The sequence below is a fragment of the Eubalaena glacialis genome, chromosome 3 (genome assembly GCF_028564815.1).
Source record: "Eubalaena glacialis isolate mEubGla1 chromosome 3, mEubGla1.1.hap2.+ XY, whole genome shotgun sequence".
NCBI classification, from domain to species: domain Eukaryota; kingdom Metazoa; phylum Chordata; class Mammalia; order Artiodactyla; family Balaenidae; genus Eubalaena; species Eubalaena glacialis.
In genome coordinates, this window is record NC_083718.1 from 34,194,383 (window position 1) to 34,207,648 (window position 13,266).

Consider the following 13,266-nt stretch of genomic DNA (forward strand, 5'->3'; position numbering starts at 1 on the left):
CATCCAATGGGAATAGGAATCCCGATCAAACCTACACAGCAGCTGGGCAGCTGTGGTTGACAGCGTAAGCTTTGGAAACAGGAGGGGTTTGAATTCTAACCACACTACCTGCCGGCACTATTCAATGGCTCTGCACTTCAGTCTCCTTGTCAACTGAATGGGGATAACATATCACCTTGTGGGGCTCTTATGAGGATGACCGGAGATTCTCTGCATGTCATTAGCAGAGGGCTCAGCACATACTGATTATTACCGTTGTTATTATTTTAATTCAATGCACATATACTCAAATGTGTTTTGAAAAGGATAAAGCAATATCCAACTAGATGGGACCTACCACTTTCCCCTTCTCTGAGCAGAGCACTCTGCAGACATTCACAAAGTTAAATCCGGAAGTCGATGCCTGATGAAAGCTGAATGAGTCCCTGTATTTGCCAAAGCTACCTGATCTTCCCAAGATGAGTGCACACTGAGAGGACAATCCCTGCTGCAGTTCTCCTGGTACCACTGGCTGGGGATGCAGAGAGCAGAGGCTGGGGAGTGGCCGTGGGGTCTCACACCTGTCCCCGTTATCACTCTAAGACCTGGGGCAAATCAATAACTCCTCTGGGCCTCATTTCCTTCATCTGTCAAATGCGGAAGCATTACTCCCATCTTTCCCCTACTCTGAGGAAGGTTAAGATAAGAGAATGATAATGAGATAATGAGCTGTACAAATAAAAGTTTTTTAGAAGTGTAAAGAATCCCTACTTTTCTCCTCTTTCACCACCAGAAGGTGCCTTTCCTCTGTAAGATTTCGGGACTGGGCCAGATGACTTGGTTTGCGTGATCTAGGAACTCATACAGGATCACTCAGACCTACCACAGAAGTCAGCAGAGAAGAACCCAGGGTCTGGCCCCATGGGCTCCACCCCACAGATAGCAAGTCTGAGCCCGGAACTAGGGAATCAGCAGGTGAACAAAGCCGAGGTCAGCATCCTTATCATCCTTCCGGAGTCTCCACTCAGCAAAAAAGCACAAAGGAAGCCGATGCCAGCAACTTTAAGTCTCCTTGCCCGGCAATTCCCACGGACCAGCATTCCTCCCGGTCACTCCCTTGAGTGACGGGGGACCTTTCCCTGGACCAAGGCTCAGCTGTAAATCCTGAACTTTGCATTTATTTAATGGTGCTGTGAAGTTCAGGCCTTTGTTTGCTTTGTCCCCAAACTGCTACCGGGACAGGGAGAAGGGCAGAGGGGAGGCCGTGTCCGTGTGTCGCTTGTATCCAGAGGCAGGATATTTCCTGGGATAACTAGATGCTCAGTACTAGACAGGGTAGGCATATTGCACTGTCACAGCAGCCCACAGCTTCCCCACTCACTAGCCATGTGACCTTGGGCAATTCCCTGCACCATCAGAGCCTCACTTCCTCATCTTTAATGTTTGAGGTTAAAGAGGTAAGAGGAATGCACAGTGCCTGGCACACAATAAATGTCTAGAAAGGTGCATTCTCCTCTACCTGTCTCCCTGCCTCTCCACCTGTTTCTATCAGCTGTTGCTTGTGAGTTACGCTCTGAGGTCTCGCCATCTATTTTTGGCCCCATCGGGTTGATAACGTTGTTTGCATTTCCTCTGACCCCTTAGAGAAAGTAAGGACAGGACACTTAAAAAGTAAATGCAACTGGAGTGAATATGATGTGAAAAGTTGACCTCTGGCTGGAAGGATCCCTGGAGTCACCCACTCCGGTATCTGGGTAGGACTAAATCTTCCTGATGTCTGTGCGCACTCAGTAACTGCACTGTGCACCTCTGCTCTCATAGGGAAGTTTTCCCTCATTTCTGACCATATCTTTCATGTTGTCGCATAACCCTGCCTCTTATTTTGCCCTCGGCAGAGAGAGGGACTTGGGTAAACGATGGAAATGAGTTACCGAGCTCTCCTCTACCTCCTGAGCCCCAGCCATCACTCAGAGCCTATACTCTCAGGAGATACAGGCTGAGGTCTCCAGCCCTTGAACTGGGCTCTGTAGTTGTAAAGGGCAGAAAGCAGAAATTTATGAAAAACCCCAGGGAGCAGAAATCCCCTAAACATGGGAACATAACCACAGGCCTTCTGTTCTCTCTCACACACAAATGAGGCAGGTTTCCTGCCTCTTGAGATGTCCAAAGAGATGGGTTACTCCCTCACTTCTGCTGCAACAGGGCTGGCCCACAGGGATGGGGAGCTGGATCCTCTGGCAGGAGACAGAGCAGAGGCAGGCGGGAGAACAGTGCGTTACTCACATTGCAAAGGTTCCCCATTCACCATCCACTGGACGGTGGGCTTGGGGTTCCCATTGGCTCGACACACCAGTCTCCCGTCCTCACCAGGAGCCAGGATAAGGTTCTTGGGTTCGTCCAGCCAGTAGGGAGCAGCTGGAAGACAAGGACAGGCATAGGCAGGGGTGTCAGATGACAGGAGCAGCCAGAAGGAACCAATGGGCCCCCTCTAGGAATGCAGGAGCCCCCGAGTGCTAGCCCCAGGCCCCCACCACCTGCCCAGGGCTCATCCTGATAGGGTGACAGTCTAGGCTGCCTTTGGTCAGCTTGGCACTACAGATGCTGACTGATTTATTTCAAGTTCACAGAACAAGAGTTCTCAACTGGGGCTCCCTGAAGAGCTGTTAACAAACATGGGTGCCAGGGCCCATCTTCGACCTACTAAGTTAGAATCCTCGGGGGACGCCTGAGCGGCCAATGCGTTGAGAGCTCCCCAGGCGCTTGTGGTGTGCACCCAAGGGCTTGAGCCAGGGAGGGTGGTAAAGTAGCAGGGGTTGGCCCTCTGGATTCCTGCTGTTGTTGCTGCAGGATCAGACCATTTAGGAAAGGCCTGATATTCATTCTTTTAGACACTAAGCTTCGGTTAGAGCAGACGCTCTTAGCTGGCCACCCCTTCCAATTTTCTGGAAATTTTTGTGAATTTGTGGATATGGATTTTTTTGAGAAGAGGGTCCTTTGGATCAGAGTCCCAAAGATCTTGAAACCCCAATAAAGGTTAAGAGCCCCTGGTTCGAGTGTGGTGCTGAAACCAAGGTCACAGGTCAACCTGAGCATGTACTAGGAAAGTTCTTGCACTGTGGTTTCAGACCTCATCACCCCAATCATCCATTCAGCCCACCATTCAGACTGAGAAGTGACTAGTGCACCCCCCTGCCACCCGTGGCTGGGACCCACAAAGGCACGTGCTCTATTGCCTACAACAGCTCAGGTGGCCCATCTATGCTTTGGGGGGAGGGAAGGATTTTTTGAAAAATAATTTGGGCCATGATGACTCCCCATTTTTAAAAGAGAACCACACACAAGTACACAGACAGCACAGGCCTAAGACAACACACCGTGAACAGGACTGAGAAATGAAAGACAGAAAGGTTCTGGGTGATCCAAATAGGCCACAGGAGAAAGTGCACCTGCTGAGGGAGCCCCAGGCACAAAGAGGAGTTGGGCAATGGTCAGGGCGGATTCCCTCCCTCAACACCTCCCTCTTTCCCCCTGCCCTTTTACACACACACACACACACACACACCCGGGGTGACACCATTCCTGCAGGACACTATTGCCACTAATCAGCGTGTTGGACGTTTTCCCCACTCACCCTGCCCCCCAACCACGCTGAGAGGGAAGGGTGGCCATGGAGTGTAGGGCTGGCAAAATCATCGTAATGAGAAATACACACAACGTACCCTTTACTCTCACCGAGATCGTGTGCCGGATGCTGCCCATCTTGTTGGAGGCCAGGCAGAAATACTCCCCAGAGTCTTCCTCGGACACGTTGGTGATACGCAGGGCCTTGTTAAAGTTCTCAAACTTGGCCTTGTCAGATGGGAGGTCCCCACCTTTCTTGTACCATGCGATGTCTGGTGTTGGGCTAAGAGGGACCAGGCGAGAAACAGGGACTTATCACTAAATGTGGCTCTGCTATTATTGTATGGAGCCCGGGACACCCAGGTGTCCTTAAAGTGTACTCGGGCCCAGGAGGATGCATGTCCTCTGAGAGCTGATGCCTCCTATGCAGAGGGGATGCTCAGCCACAGGGCGCCTAAGGGACTTATCTAAGGTCACAAGAGGGTCTAACACACATACAGGAAGCCTAGTCACCTCCCTTCCTCATTATCTAAAAAAGAGAGGCGGCCAGTGGGATGGAGATGACTATGATTTGCATCGTCCTCACTAGGAGCTGTTCGCCTCTCTTTTTGCTCCGCCACACCGCCCCCCCACCCCAAAATGTGGCAAGAACAGAGCATGCACAAACCCCCAGCCCAGCCTCCTGGAGGGTGGCCAGAAGTCGGGGTGCAAACTGTACGTACACCCCGGAGGCGATGCACTCCAGCAGGAGGTCCATGCCACGCAGCACCATCTGACTGCTCGCGGTGCCCTGGGGATACATGAAGCTGGGTGTTCTTTCTGCAACTCCTCGGGCTGAAACAGGATGGAACAAGCTCTCGTGAGCTTATTGCCCAGAGGGCTGACCCAGCTAGGCCAGAGCTGTCGGGCTAGAGAGAAAGGTTATCATGCCCTCCTGCTTACCCCCTTACCCTCAGAGGTACCAAGCCCCAGACCCTCCCCGCTGAGACCACCCCAAGGGCCGGGACATCATTAAGAGAGGTGTGTTAGGAAGCGCGGGGCTCCTCGGCCCCACCAGCACATGTGTGTGAGCAGCTCTACGTTCTGACAGGACCTGCTAAGAGGAGCCCAGCTTCCCTCCCAGTTCAGTAAGCCTCTCTGGCCCTGGAACGGGGGAGGAGTTGCCTGAGCAGCAAGTAGTCTACTCCCCGAGCATCTTGTGTTGGGATCCAGAGGCCAGCATGGTGGCCCCCAGGGAGGCCATCTCAGCAGCAGTGGAAGAAAGAGAAGGAACATCTTGGGGCCACAGGATAACCTGCTCTTTGGGACCCTGGAGACAAGGAGCTGGGATGAAGCCACAGAGACTCAGATGAACAGTCAGAGATGCAGGGAGTATTATTAATGGTTTAGCAAAGACATGGAGAGAGTTAATGAACAGAGATGACAGGAAATCACTTTGGGGCCAAGACCATTCTGCTTCTTCACTACTGACTCTGGAAGGGGGCTGGGGAGGAGGGTGTTAATTGGACGTGAGAGGCTGGGGGAGGGGTGAGAGGCAAGGGGCAGCCAAGATGGCGGAGGCGATCTGCAATTCAACTAGGCTGGAGCAGCCACGGGGTCTGGCATCAATGACATGCACACAGCTTTTGGAAGCCAGATGGCTCACAGAGAGCGACGCTGTCAGGGTGGCTATTTCCCTGTGGAAGGGGTCATGCAAGTCTGGGGACACCCCAGCGCAGCAGACCCCACCTTACCTCAGCCTCACCTCTCCCTCACAGCACAGTTCTATGGAAGCGGATAAGATGGGACGGAGAAGAACAAGGATTTTGCAACCAGGAACCACAAAGCAAAGGGAAACTGGAGCAGTCACCCCTGCTCAAAAGGTGTATGACTGCAAACAAGAAGAGTTAAAAATATAAATATAAGCTGGGCCTACCCATGGGTTTCATGGGTCTTCAACTCAGCTGGAGAGGTGAGAGCTGGAGGGGAGGCAGGGCTGCCAGGAGCTGGGAGCCCTCAGACATGCCTGGAGGGACAGCAAGGCATTCTTCCCGGCAGGAGTCAGGTATTGTTACTGGGCGCTGGCAGAATGAGGACAGAGTGGCAGGGGGAACTCTGTGTCTGTGACATTGCTGGACTTATTGAGCTAGCTAATGGCTGGCTGGAACAGCGGGGCTCCTGTCCTAGGGGCGCCCAGCTTCTCTCCATCAGCCATCAAGGGAGTGGGTTTTGTAGAGTTGGCATCTATTTTATCCTTTTGTCAAGGGGAAGAACTGATGAAACATGTGGAGGTAGTTAGGCTACTGGCACAATATATGGCACATATCGAGTGTTCAGTAAGTGTTTGTGGGATGAATAAATTCAAGAGGAGAAGAGAATAAAAAAGAAGGCAACAATTTACCCCGTGTTATCTCTCTCTCTGTAGATATGCTCATCTGTCCCACCAGCACACACATATACAACAGTGGCTACTGAAGGGGTTAATCCATTATGTGGTTAATTGGTTACTGTCTATAACTCTTATAGCATCCAGCTCTCAGTACCGAAGAAGCCTGATACCAAAGCAGCAGCTTCCTCCCACCCATCATCCCGGAATCACCCAAACGGTCAGACAACACAAGGTCAGGGGCACCATGAGGAGAAGATTTGATAGCAGGAGGCTCTGGTGCCGGTTTGGTGAATCTGGGAGAGCTGGGAACCGTGGGGTTACGTGGAAGCTCAGTCGGCATACTCCCTCCACATGGGAACAAAACCTGCAGAAACCAATTTGTGACCCTGTGGACATTTAATTCACACCACAGTGTGCAGCCCTGCAAGTACACACGACCAGCAAAGCATTAAGTACAGGAAAGGGGGAAATGAACACTGAGGCCTGCTGTGGCTGCCTTGACACACTGCAGCTGTGACTATAAAACGGTTACAGCAATACTTCATTTGTAGGATGTGGGCTAGCAGCCACAGAGTTGTTCCAAAGGAGGAGAAGCTACTGGGAAATGAGCCAAAGTTCAAAACTACAGGGAAGAACATCCTAAAGGCAGAGGTAATAATCAGGGCCACCACTTGGCCGTTTACTATGGGCCAAGCGCTGGGGCTCGGCTCCATCTCCATCACCATCATCACGTTCGATCCTCACAGCAAACTTGGAGGGTATTACTCCCATTTTCCACAGAGGAAACTGAGGCTCAGTGGAGTCAACAGACTTGCCAAGGTCACAAGCCAGTTATATTTTGGATTGTGGACCATCTGGTGTCAAAGCTTGTGTTCTAGCATCTATTCTATATTGCCTCTCTCTTTAAAGATGGATACCCTACTTGTTCCTACTTCTGACAGTCAGCTTTGGGAAGATCTTTCGTACTCAAACCAAAGAATACCAAAATTCAAGGGCAAAAGAGGTAAAGGAGAAAGATATTTTTGTCTTAATGAGCTGCTCTGGTGAAACTCTTCCATGACGTTTTCCTTAAATATTGTTCTTACCATCTCAGCTGAGATTCTATCTCTCCTCGATGGCTATTAAATAAAGTCAGGCCCAAACTGGAAAAATAGAAGCTGGGCTGGAAATTAAGAGGCTCCAAAGACATCTCAGCTGGATTGTTCAAGCCACGGAAAGCTTGAAGAGGAGGCAGGGTGACACATGGTATCATTAAGGGATGAGAAAGCTGGACCCAAAGGGGAGATCGTGAAAAAATGTGGTCTTACATGAAAGGGATTTGCAGGAAAATTTACAAAGGATAATCCAGCTGGTGGCTTTGGGAGCCACTGCTCCCAAGGGAGGGTAGCTCATTTCTTTCCCTGGAGACGTAGACCCAGAAGGAGGGTCGGAGACAAAGACAATTGATTACTCTATGAGACTCTATATGGTGGAAGATGACAGAGTCTTTTAGGGCATCATAGGATCCCACCACCTTCTCAGAGGTGGGGATCCAGCCTCTCCAGCTTGATGACGCTTCACTGACTCTCCCAAATCTTCAGGGCTGGACCTAATATCTGATCATCTCAGAATCCAGATGTTAAAGCTCACATCTGTGAGGATTCGGGAAGAGCTTCCCATGCAGGCCCATCTGACCTCTAGGCCAAGGGCAGCCCATCCTCTTCTGCTCTCACAAGCTGTGGTACGAGAGCAGTTTCCAGGGAAATCTGGTCAGCAGGGGGACGTCAGGAGATGCCTCTGCCTCAACCACCTTGGCTTTAAAGAGCCAATGAAAAATGCCTCAATTGTCTCCTGCAAAAGTACGGGTCAAAATTGCTGAAAACCCGAGTTGCTCCCCCTCTGTCAAGTACTGTGTGTTAGCAGAAGAGAGTTCAATGAATCAGATGTATCTGGAATCCACAAACAGCTTTTAGGGGCGGCTGGATCCTACCTTTAGCTGCTTGTGATTCTCAGAGCTGAGAACTCATGGGCCTGGATCCCTGGCATCTCACCACCTCTCTGGCTCTAGAAACGGCTGACAAAACAACCCCAGAAGACAAGAAAAACTCTTTGTCTAGTAAATTTGATACCTTCTGCCAGGAAATCTCTTCCATAAATCTAACCCAAATCCCTCATGCTGTAGTTGGAGCTTTTTTCTTATCCAGTTCTCAGCATAGCTGAGAATCTGGAAAGCTTTCGTTTTTCTAGTCTGCCCTAAAATTTCTCCCTCCGTAGTACTTTCTTCCCATAATTGTGCCTGCAACTCTCCCCTAAGCTTCTCTTCAAGTTCTCCACGTCCCTCTTAATTTTAGAAGCAAAGAACAATTGTACTTGATACAGTCAACACTAAGCCTTTAACACCAATAATGGTAACATTTATTAATCATTGCTGTGTCTGACACCACACTAGGAACATAAACACTTATCCTGTTTAATCCTCACAACAATCCTTTGGGGCAGGTAATACACCCATTTTGCAGATGAGGAGATTAAAGGTCTGACACACTAAATGACTTGCCCAAGGTCACTCAATGGTATGTCCTGGAGGCTGAGTTTAATTCAAGGCAGTCTGCCTTAGAGCACACATCCTTATCTTCCTTTCTCCTTTCCTGGATGAATCCTAAGTGGCAAGTTACAATTTTCAGACCAGCTTCCCCCTGCTACTTAGCAGGTCAGGGGGCATCTGGCATATGTTCAGAGGATACCAAACCACTATAGAGATCACTAGGACAAAGTATAGCTATGGGCTGGCCCTACTGTTACAAAAGGGGCATATTTCAAAGCCAAGTTCAGAGGTGTACTGGGTACTGTTCATCATACTGTGTTCTCTCTGTCCAGCTCCCTGAACTCAGGAAGGACCTTATCTTCTTTCCTTTCTTTTCACTTTCTGTTTCTTTCTAGAAGCATTCAAGTTAGCTGTCCTTCGTTCAACATGTACCTCACTTTGACTTTATATCCTTTCCAGCTGGGGTCATACTTGGTCAGCCCCACTCTACCTTGGATTGAGGAGATGAGGTCAATCTTCTTCTGAGCTCTTGTGAGTTTTGCTTGGTTTCATAGCCCTGGATGATTCTTATAACTCCTACTTATTTACTTACAATAATATCTACCACTGGTCACAAACTGGTTTAAATGGCTGGAACCACTTAAACTTATATAATTGATAAAACAACTCTATATGCATGTCCCCCTCAGTGCTTTATCTTATATAAAGCAAGGAGCTTGGATCAGATGGCCTCTAAGAGACCTTCTCGCTTTGATAGACTCCAGCTTTAAGAATACTTCCATAACAGATTACCCGGAGTCCAACTGAGAAAAAGGCACATTCCACACCAGTGCTCTGGGGCTCTTGACACAATGGTGGTTGGCCCCATTATTTTGAAAACAAACAATGCCCTGAATCCAACAAAGGTCCCCTGCTTCCTCGGGCAGTAAATCTCTTTGGCAGGATCTCAGTGTGGCTCTGGTTGCTCGGTGCCAAGTTAAAGCCTTTGCCACTCTCGCTGGCTCTCACTCCCTCTTCCCATCCCCCACTCCAGACACCAATCATTGTTTATATTAGCACATCACAATACAGACACTTCCTATCTATTTGAGCCCACAATGACCCCCCTGGGGACCTGCAGCCTCAGCTTCCGAGGCATAACTGATGATGGGAGCCAGCTGCCTCTCCAGAGCCAGCAAATGATGATTCCTCTGGCTGCTCAAGGAAAACAAGACATTCTTGAGCCATGGTTGGGGGTAGCTCAGGTGTGGAAACAGCCAATTACTCTACTAATCAGCTTGAGCAACCAGTTGTGTAATGAGTTAGAAATATGCCTCATGGAAATTGTTCCATGACTTGCAAATGTGTGGGTGGATGGGCATTGGATTTGCATGCACTCTCACAGGAGGGAAGAGACCCAGGTGATAGATTGCAGTGGATGATCCAACTTCTTTTATACTTACCTTGAAAGAGAACTCAGAGCTAGACTCTTCCTCCTATTTCCCAGATGGATTTTAAAGGGATATGGGACCTGTGAAATGGTACCCCCAGTAACTAAGGCTAGAGCCCAACACAGGCAATTCATATCCAGACACTTAAGAGCTAGCTAAGCACACACTACAAAGCTTTCTGTGTTCTTTAAACCGCTGATAGAAACGAGACCTCCCCTTTCCTCCTGACTGTGGGAACTCCCTGTCCTCAGGTAGTCTCCATCCATCCACCACTGATTCCTAAGTTTCTACTGAACCCTCCAAGAAGCTCTTTTGAAGTCCTACCCTGGCTTGACCAACTTGTCCAGAACTCAGACTGGAGGCTGGCACATTCGAAGAGATCGCACCTCCCCTCCCACACTGGCCACCTTCCTCCCCGTGAGCAGTGCTCTGGAGGTGGCGCCTTGGTATCCTGACCTGGCCAACTGTCAGACTTGGCACCCAGCATGAGTTAATGGCATGGTATCAGTCAAGTTAGGCAAACTGGGGTTAGGACCGGCAAGGTTACTCCCAAGGTTACCACGGCGACTCACCACTGTACATGTCAGGGTGGTTTCTTAAGGACGAGTCATTATAGGGGTGGTCTGCAATAAACAAAAGAGGGTGAGCAAACAGGGACCACGGAGAGGTCATGGAGGCATAAACGGGAGAGAACAACAGAAATGCAAAGCCACAAAACAACCAGGGAGCACCAGTGGTCTTTTGCAAAGGAAACACACAGCATATTTGGAAAGGAAATATGCTTGGTGAAGAACAAGCAACACAAAACAGCCCCCGAAAGGGAAGAAAAGGTTAAATCCTGCAAAAGAAGGCAATAATGTTTCTTTTTTAATAAAGAAATTAGGCTTGACCTTTAATTGCTTGGTCATACTATATTTTCAAACAAATGAGATAAGAATTAGTGGTATCCTGTAGCAATTGCAACAACTCTTTCCCACCAAAATCCTCAGTTCCCAGGACTCTGGATCAGGCCAGCTCCTGGGGTCGCTGAAGAGAAAGGAGTGTTAGTGAGCCCTGGGGCAAGAGCAAAACCCTACCTGAGCAGAAGTTAACTTGCAAGGGGTGGGCGGTAAATGAGGGGAGAAGACAGAGAGAAACAGATCATCAGCAGAGTGGGACAGAGGGACCCTTGGCAGTGCCCAGCAATCATGTGCTGACCAGCAACAAACACTCCCCAACCTGTCCAGGTGGGCACCGCCCTGGTCTCCAAGATGTGTCTGTTGGCAGAAAGGCCTCCTTCTGCGGAGGTGAGGAGTGGTCCAGGGAGGCGGGACAGCCAGGCTGAGGTTCAGATTTTAGGATTAGAAAGGCAGCCTGGGACAGGGGAGAGAGTGTGAGCTGTGAGTTCTACACTTAGAACAGGGAAAGGCCTGCTGACTAAGATGGAGGTTCAGAGCTCTCTAGACTAGCTTGGGATGAAGCCATTCCTTAAGGAACAAGATCAGTGGGCTCCAATGTTAGGTAATTAAAACCTTTGGGCATTTCATCCTCAGTGAAAGAGACATTCTGGAATAGGGCACAATCATGCCAACATCCTTAAGTAGATTTTCATTCTCCTATCACTGTCCCCTTCCAGCTACTGGGTTCAAGTTTTGACAGCACCAACGGGGGGGTGGGGAGTGGAACAGCCGGCTGGAAGCCAAGCAGACGGCCCTGAGAAACCTGGACCGAGCCCAACTGCCTGAGGGGGGAGAGGTGCTGCCAGAACATTTGCATATTTGAAGACAGATCAAATCCTGTTACAACTCATGCCAGGGAGGCAATGCGAGCTCTTTTCTGGGACCCACATTGTGCTGCATCCCAAATTTGCTTAACACCTGCTAGAAGGAGTTTCATTATTCAGAACCATGCTTTAAAATGGAGCGAGTTGTAGAAGACCTAGCCTGTGTTTGGGAAGTTGGCTTGGGTTTATCTGGAGCTAAAGGTGGGAACTGATCTGCAGTGGAAAGAAGAGACAGGGTGGCAAAGGGGCAGGAGGGGCAGCAACTGGCCTTGGGCAGTAATGTTCCCCTCCTGGGGAGGACAGGGCACACCCAGGTGAAAGGGCCCTTGCTTCATGCTCCCAGTGCCACCAGGTGAAACAGAAGTGACCAAGCTCAGGATTGACCTCTTGGTTTGTGGATTCTGGAGCACATCTGAGAGATTTAGGGAGACTTCCTGACTCCTTTAAGAAGGTCCCTGAGATGACAGACATTAGAAGGAAGCAGGGTTAGCGCTCCACCGTCCGCCTCAGGGCCAGCACTCCTCCCTCACCACGGCTGCCTCTTGTCCCCAGGAGGCACCCGGTGCCTGTGTGGTGTGGACAAAGTGGGACAGGCATCTCTTTGTTACTCCGACTTCACTGTTCGTCTTTGACTGCATCCCAAAACAAAATTTTAAAATGATTTTATATTGCCCAGTATTTGGTATTAGATCCCTTTCTCTCCTTCCTTTAATGCAGGTAATAAAAAATGGGCTGTGATGAGATGTATTTCTTCCCCAATGGGCAGACTGTGAAAGAAACCCCTGGTGAGAACAGTCTTTGAAGCTGTCCCAACTTGTCTGTTTTGTCTCCCACCCCCAGACCTGGTTCTGAAGGTACAAGAAAAAGCTTGTGTCCTTTCCAGGCAGGAAAGCAGAGAGAGCACAACTGAGTTATTTTAAGCAACTGTGCCCAATTCTGGGCTGGCTCGGATGCCCAGAACTTGCTCCCAGCCAAAGCTGCCCTTGGGAGAACTCCAGGAAGCCGACAGGGTTCTGTTCCCATCACCCAGGGGGTTTCTCAGCATTTGGGGGAAAGCGATTTCGGTGGAGTAGGGGACCCAGAAATGAAGCAGAAACAAACATCCCTTACCTCCTCTGGTAGGGAAAAGGATGTTTCTGGAAAGTTCAACTTGTAAATGTTGTTGAAATCTCCAGCTGCTTAATTATACAGAGGAAGGCTCTTCCCCGCCTCTATCTCCCTGCTTCTACCCCGTGTAACAGTGAGGGCCTCTGCTCAGGACTGCAGATGGTCACCTGACTCAGTCCCCAAACAGCAGGCAGATTTCAAGGTGACGGCACTGAAGGCTATCCAGGGAGCATCTTGCGCTTGATGTTCCTGTCTCCCCCACTGCCCAAGGCTGCCTGCTCTGTCCTGGCTCCGGAGGCCCCTCTGAGGTCCTGGGCAGACCACACTGTCCTCTCCAGCTCAGCCAGCTGGCAGGCGATCGCCCCTGCACTGAGGCGACAGCTCAGACAACCCAACTTTCTTCGCAGGGGTCCCCTCTGGGCCTGGGTCCGGAATAAGAAAACCAGGGAACAGGTAGCAAGTGGATCGGAGCTGG

General features: G+C 49.9%; 1 protein-coding gene across 8 annotated transcripts in view; it reads right to left on the reverse strand.

The window, feature by feature from the left end:
• NFASC (neurofascin) overlaps nt 1-13,266 on the reverse strand; it is a 76,133-nt gene that overhangs the window by 48,207 nt on the left and 14,660 nt on the right. For 4 of the 8 annotated variants that reach the window (XM_061187437.1, XM_061187433.1, XM_061187434.1 and 1 more), the window contains exons 6-9: nt 10,495-10,545; nt 4,323-4,434; nt 3,699-3,883; nt 2,263-2,394 (exon numbers count right to left, since the gene is read on the reverse strand). In XM_061187437.1, coding sequence (XP_061043420.1) covers nt 2,263-2,394; nt 3,699-3,883; nt 4,323-4,434; nt 10,495-10,545 — 480 coding nt within the window. The remainder of the gene's footprint in view (nt 1-2,262; nt 2,395-3,698; nt 3,884-4,322; nt 4,435-10,494; nt 10,546-13,266) is intronic. The other 4 variants (XM_061187435.1, XM_061187436.1, XM_061187431.1 and 1 more) reach the window with 1 other exon arrangement.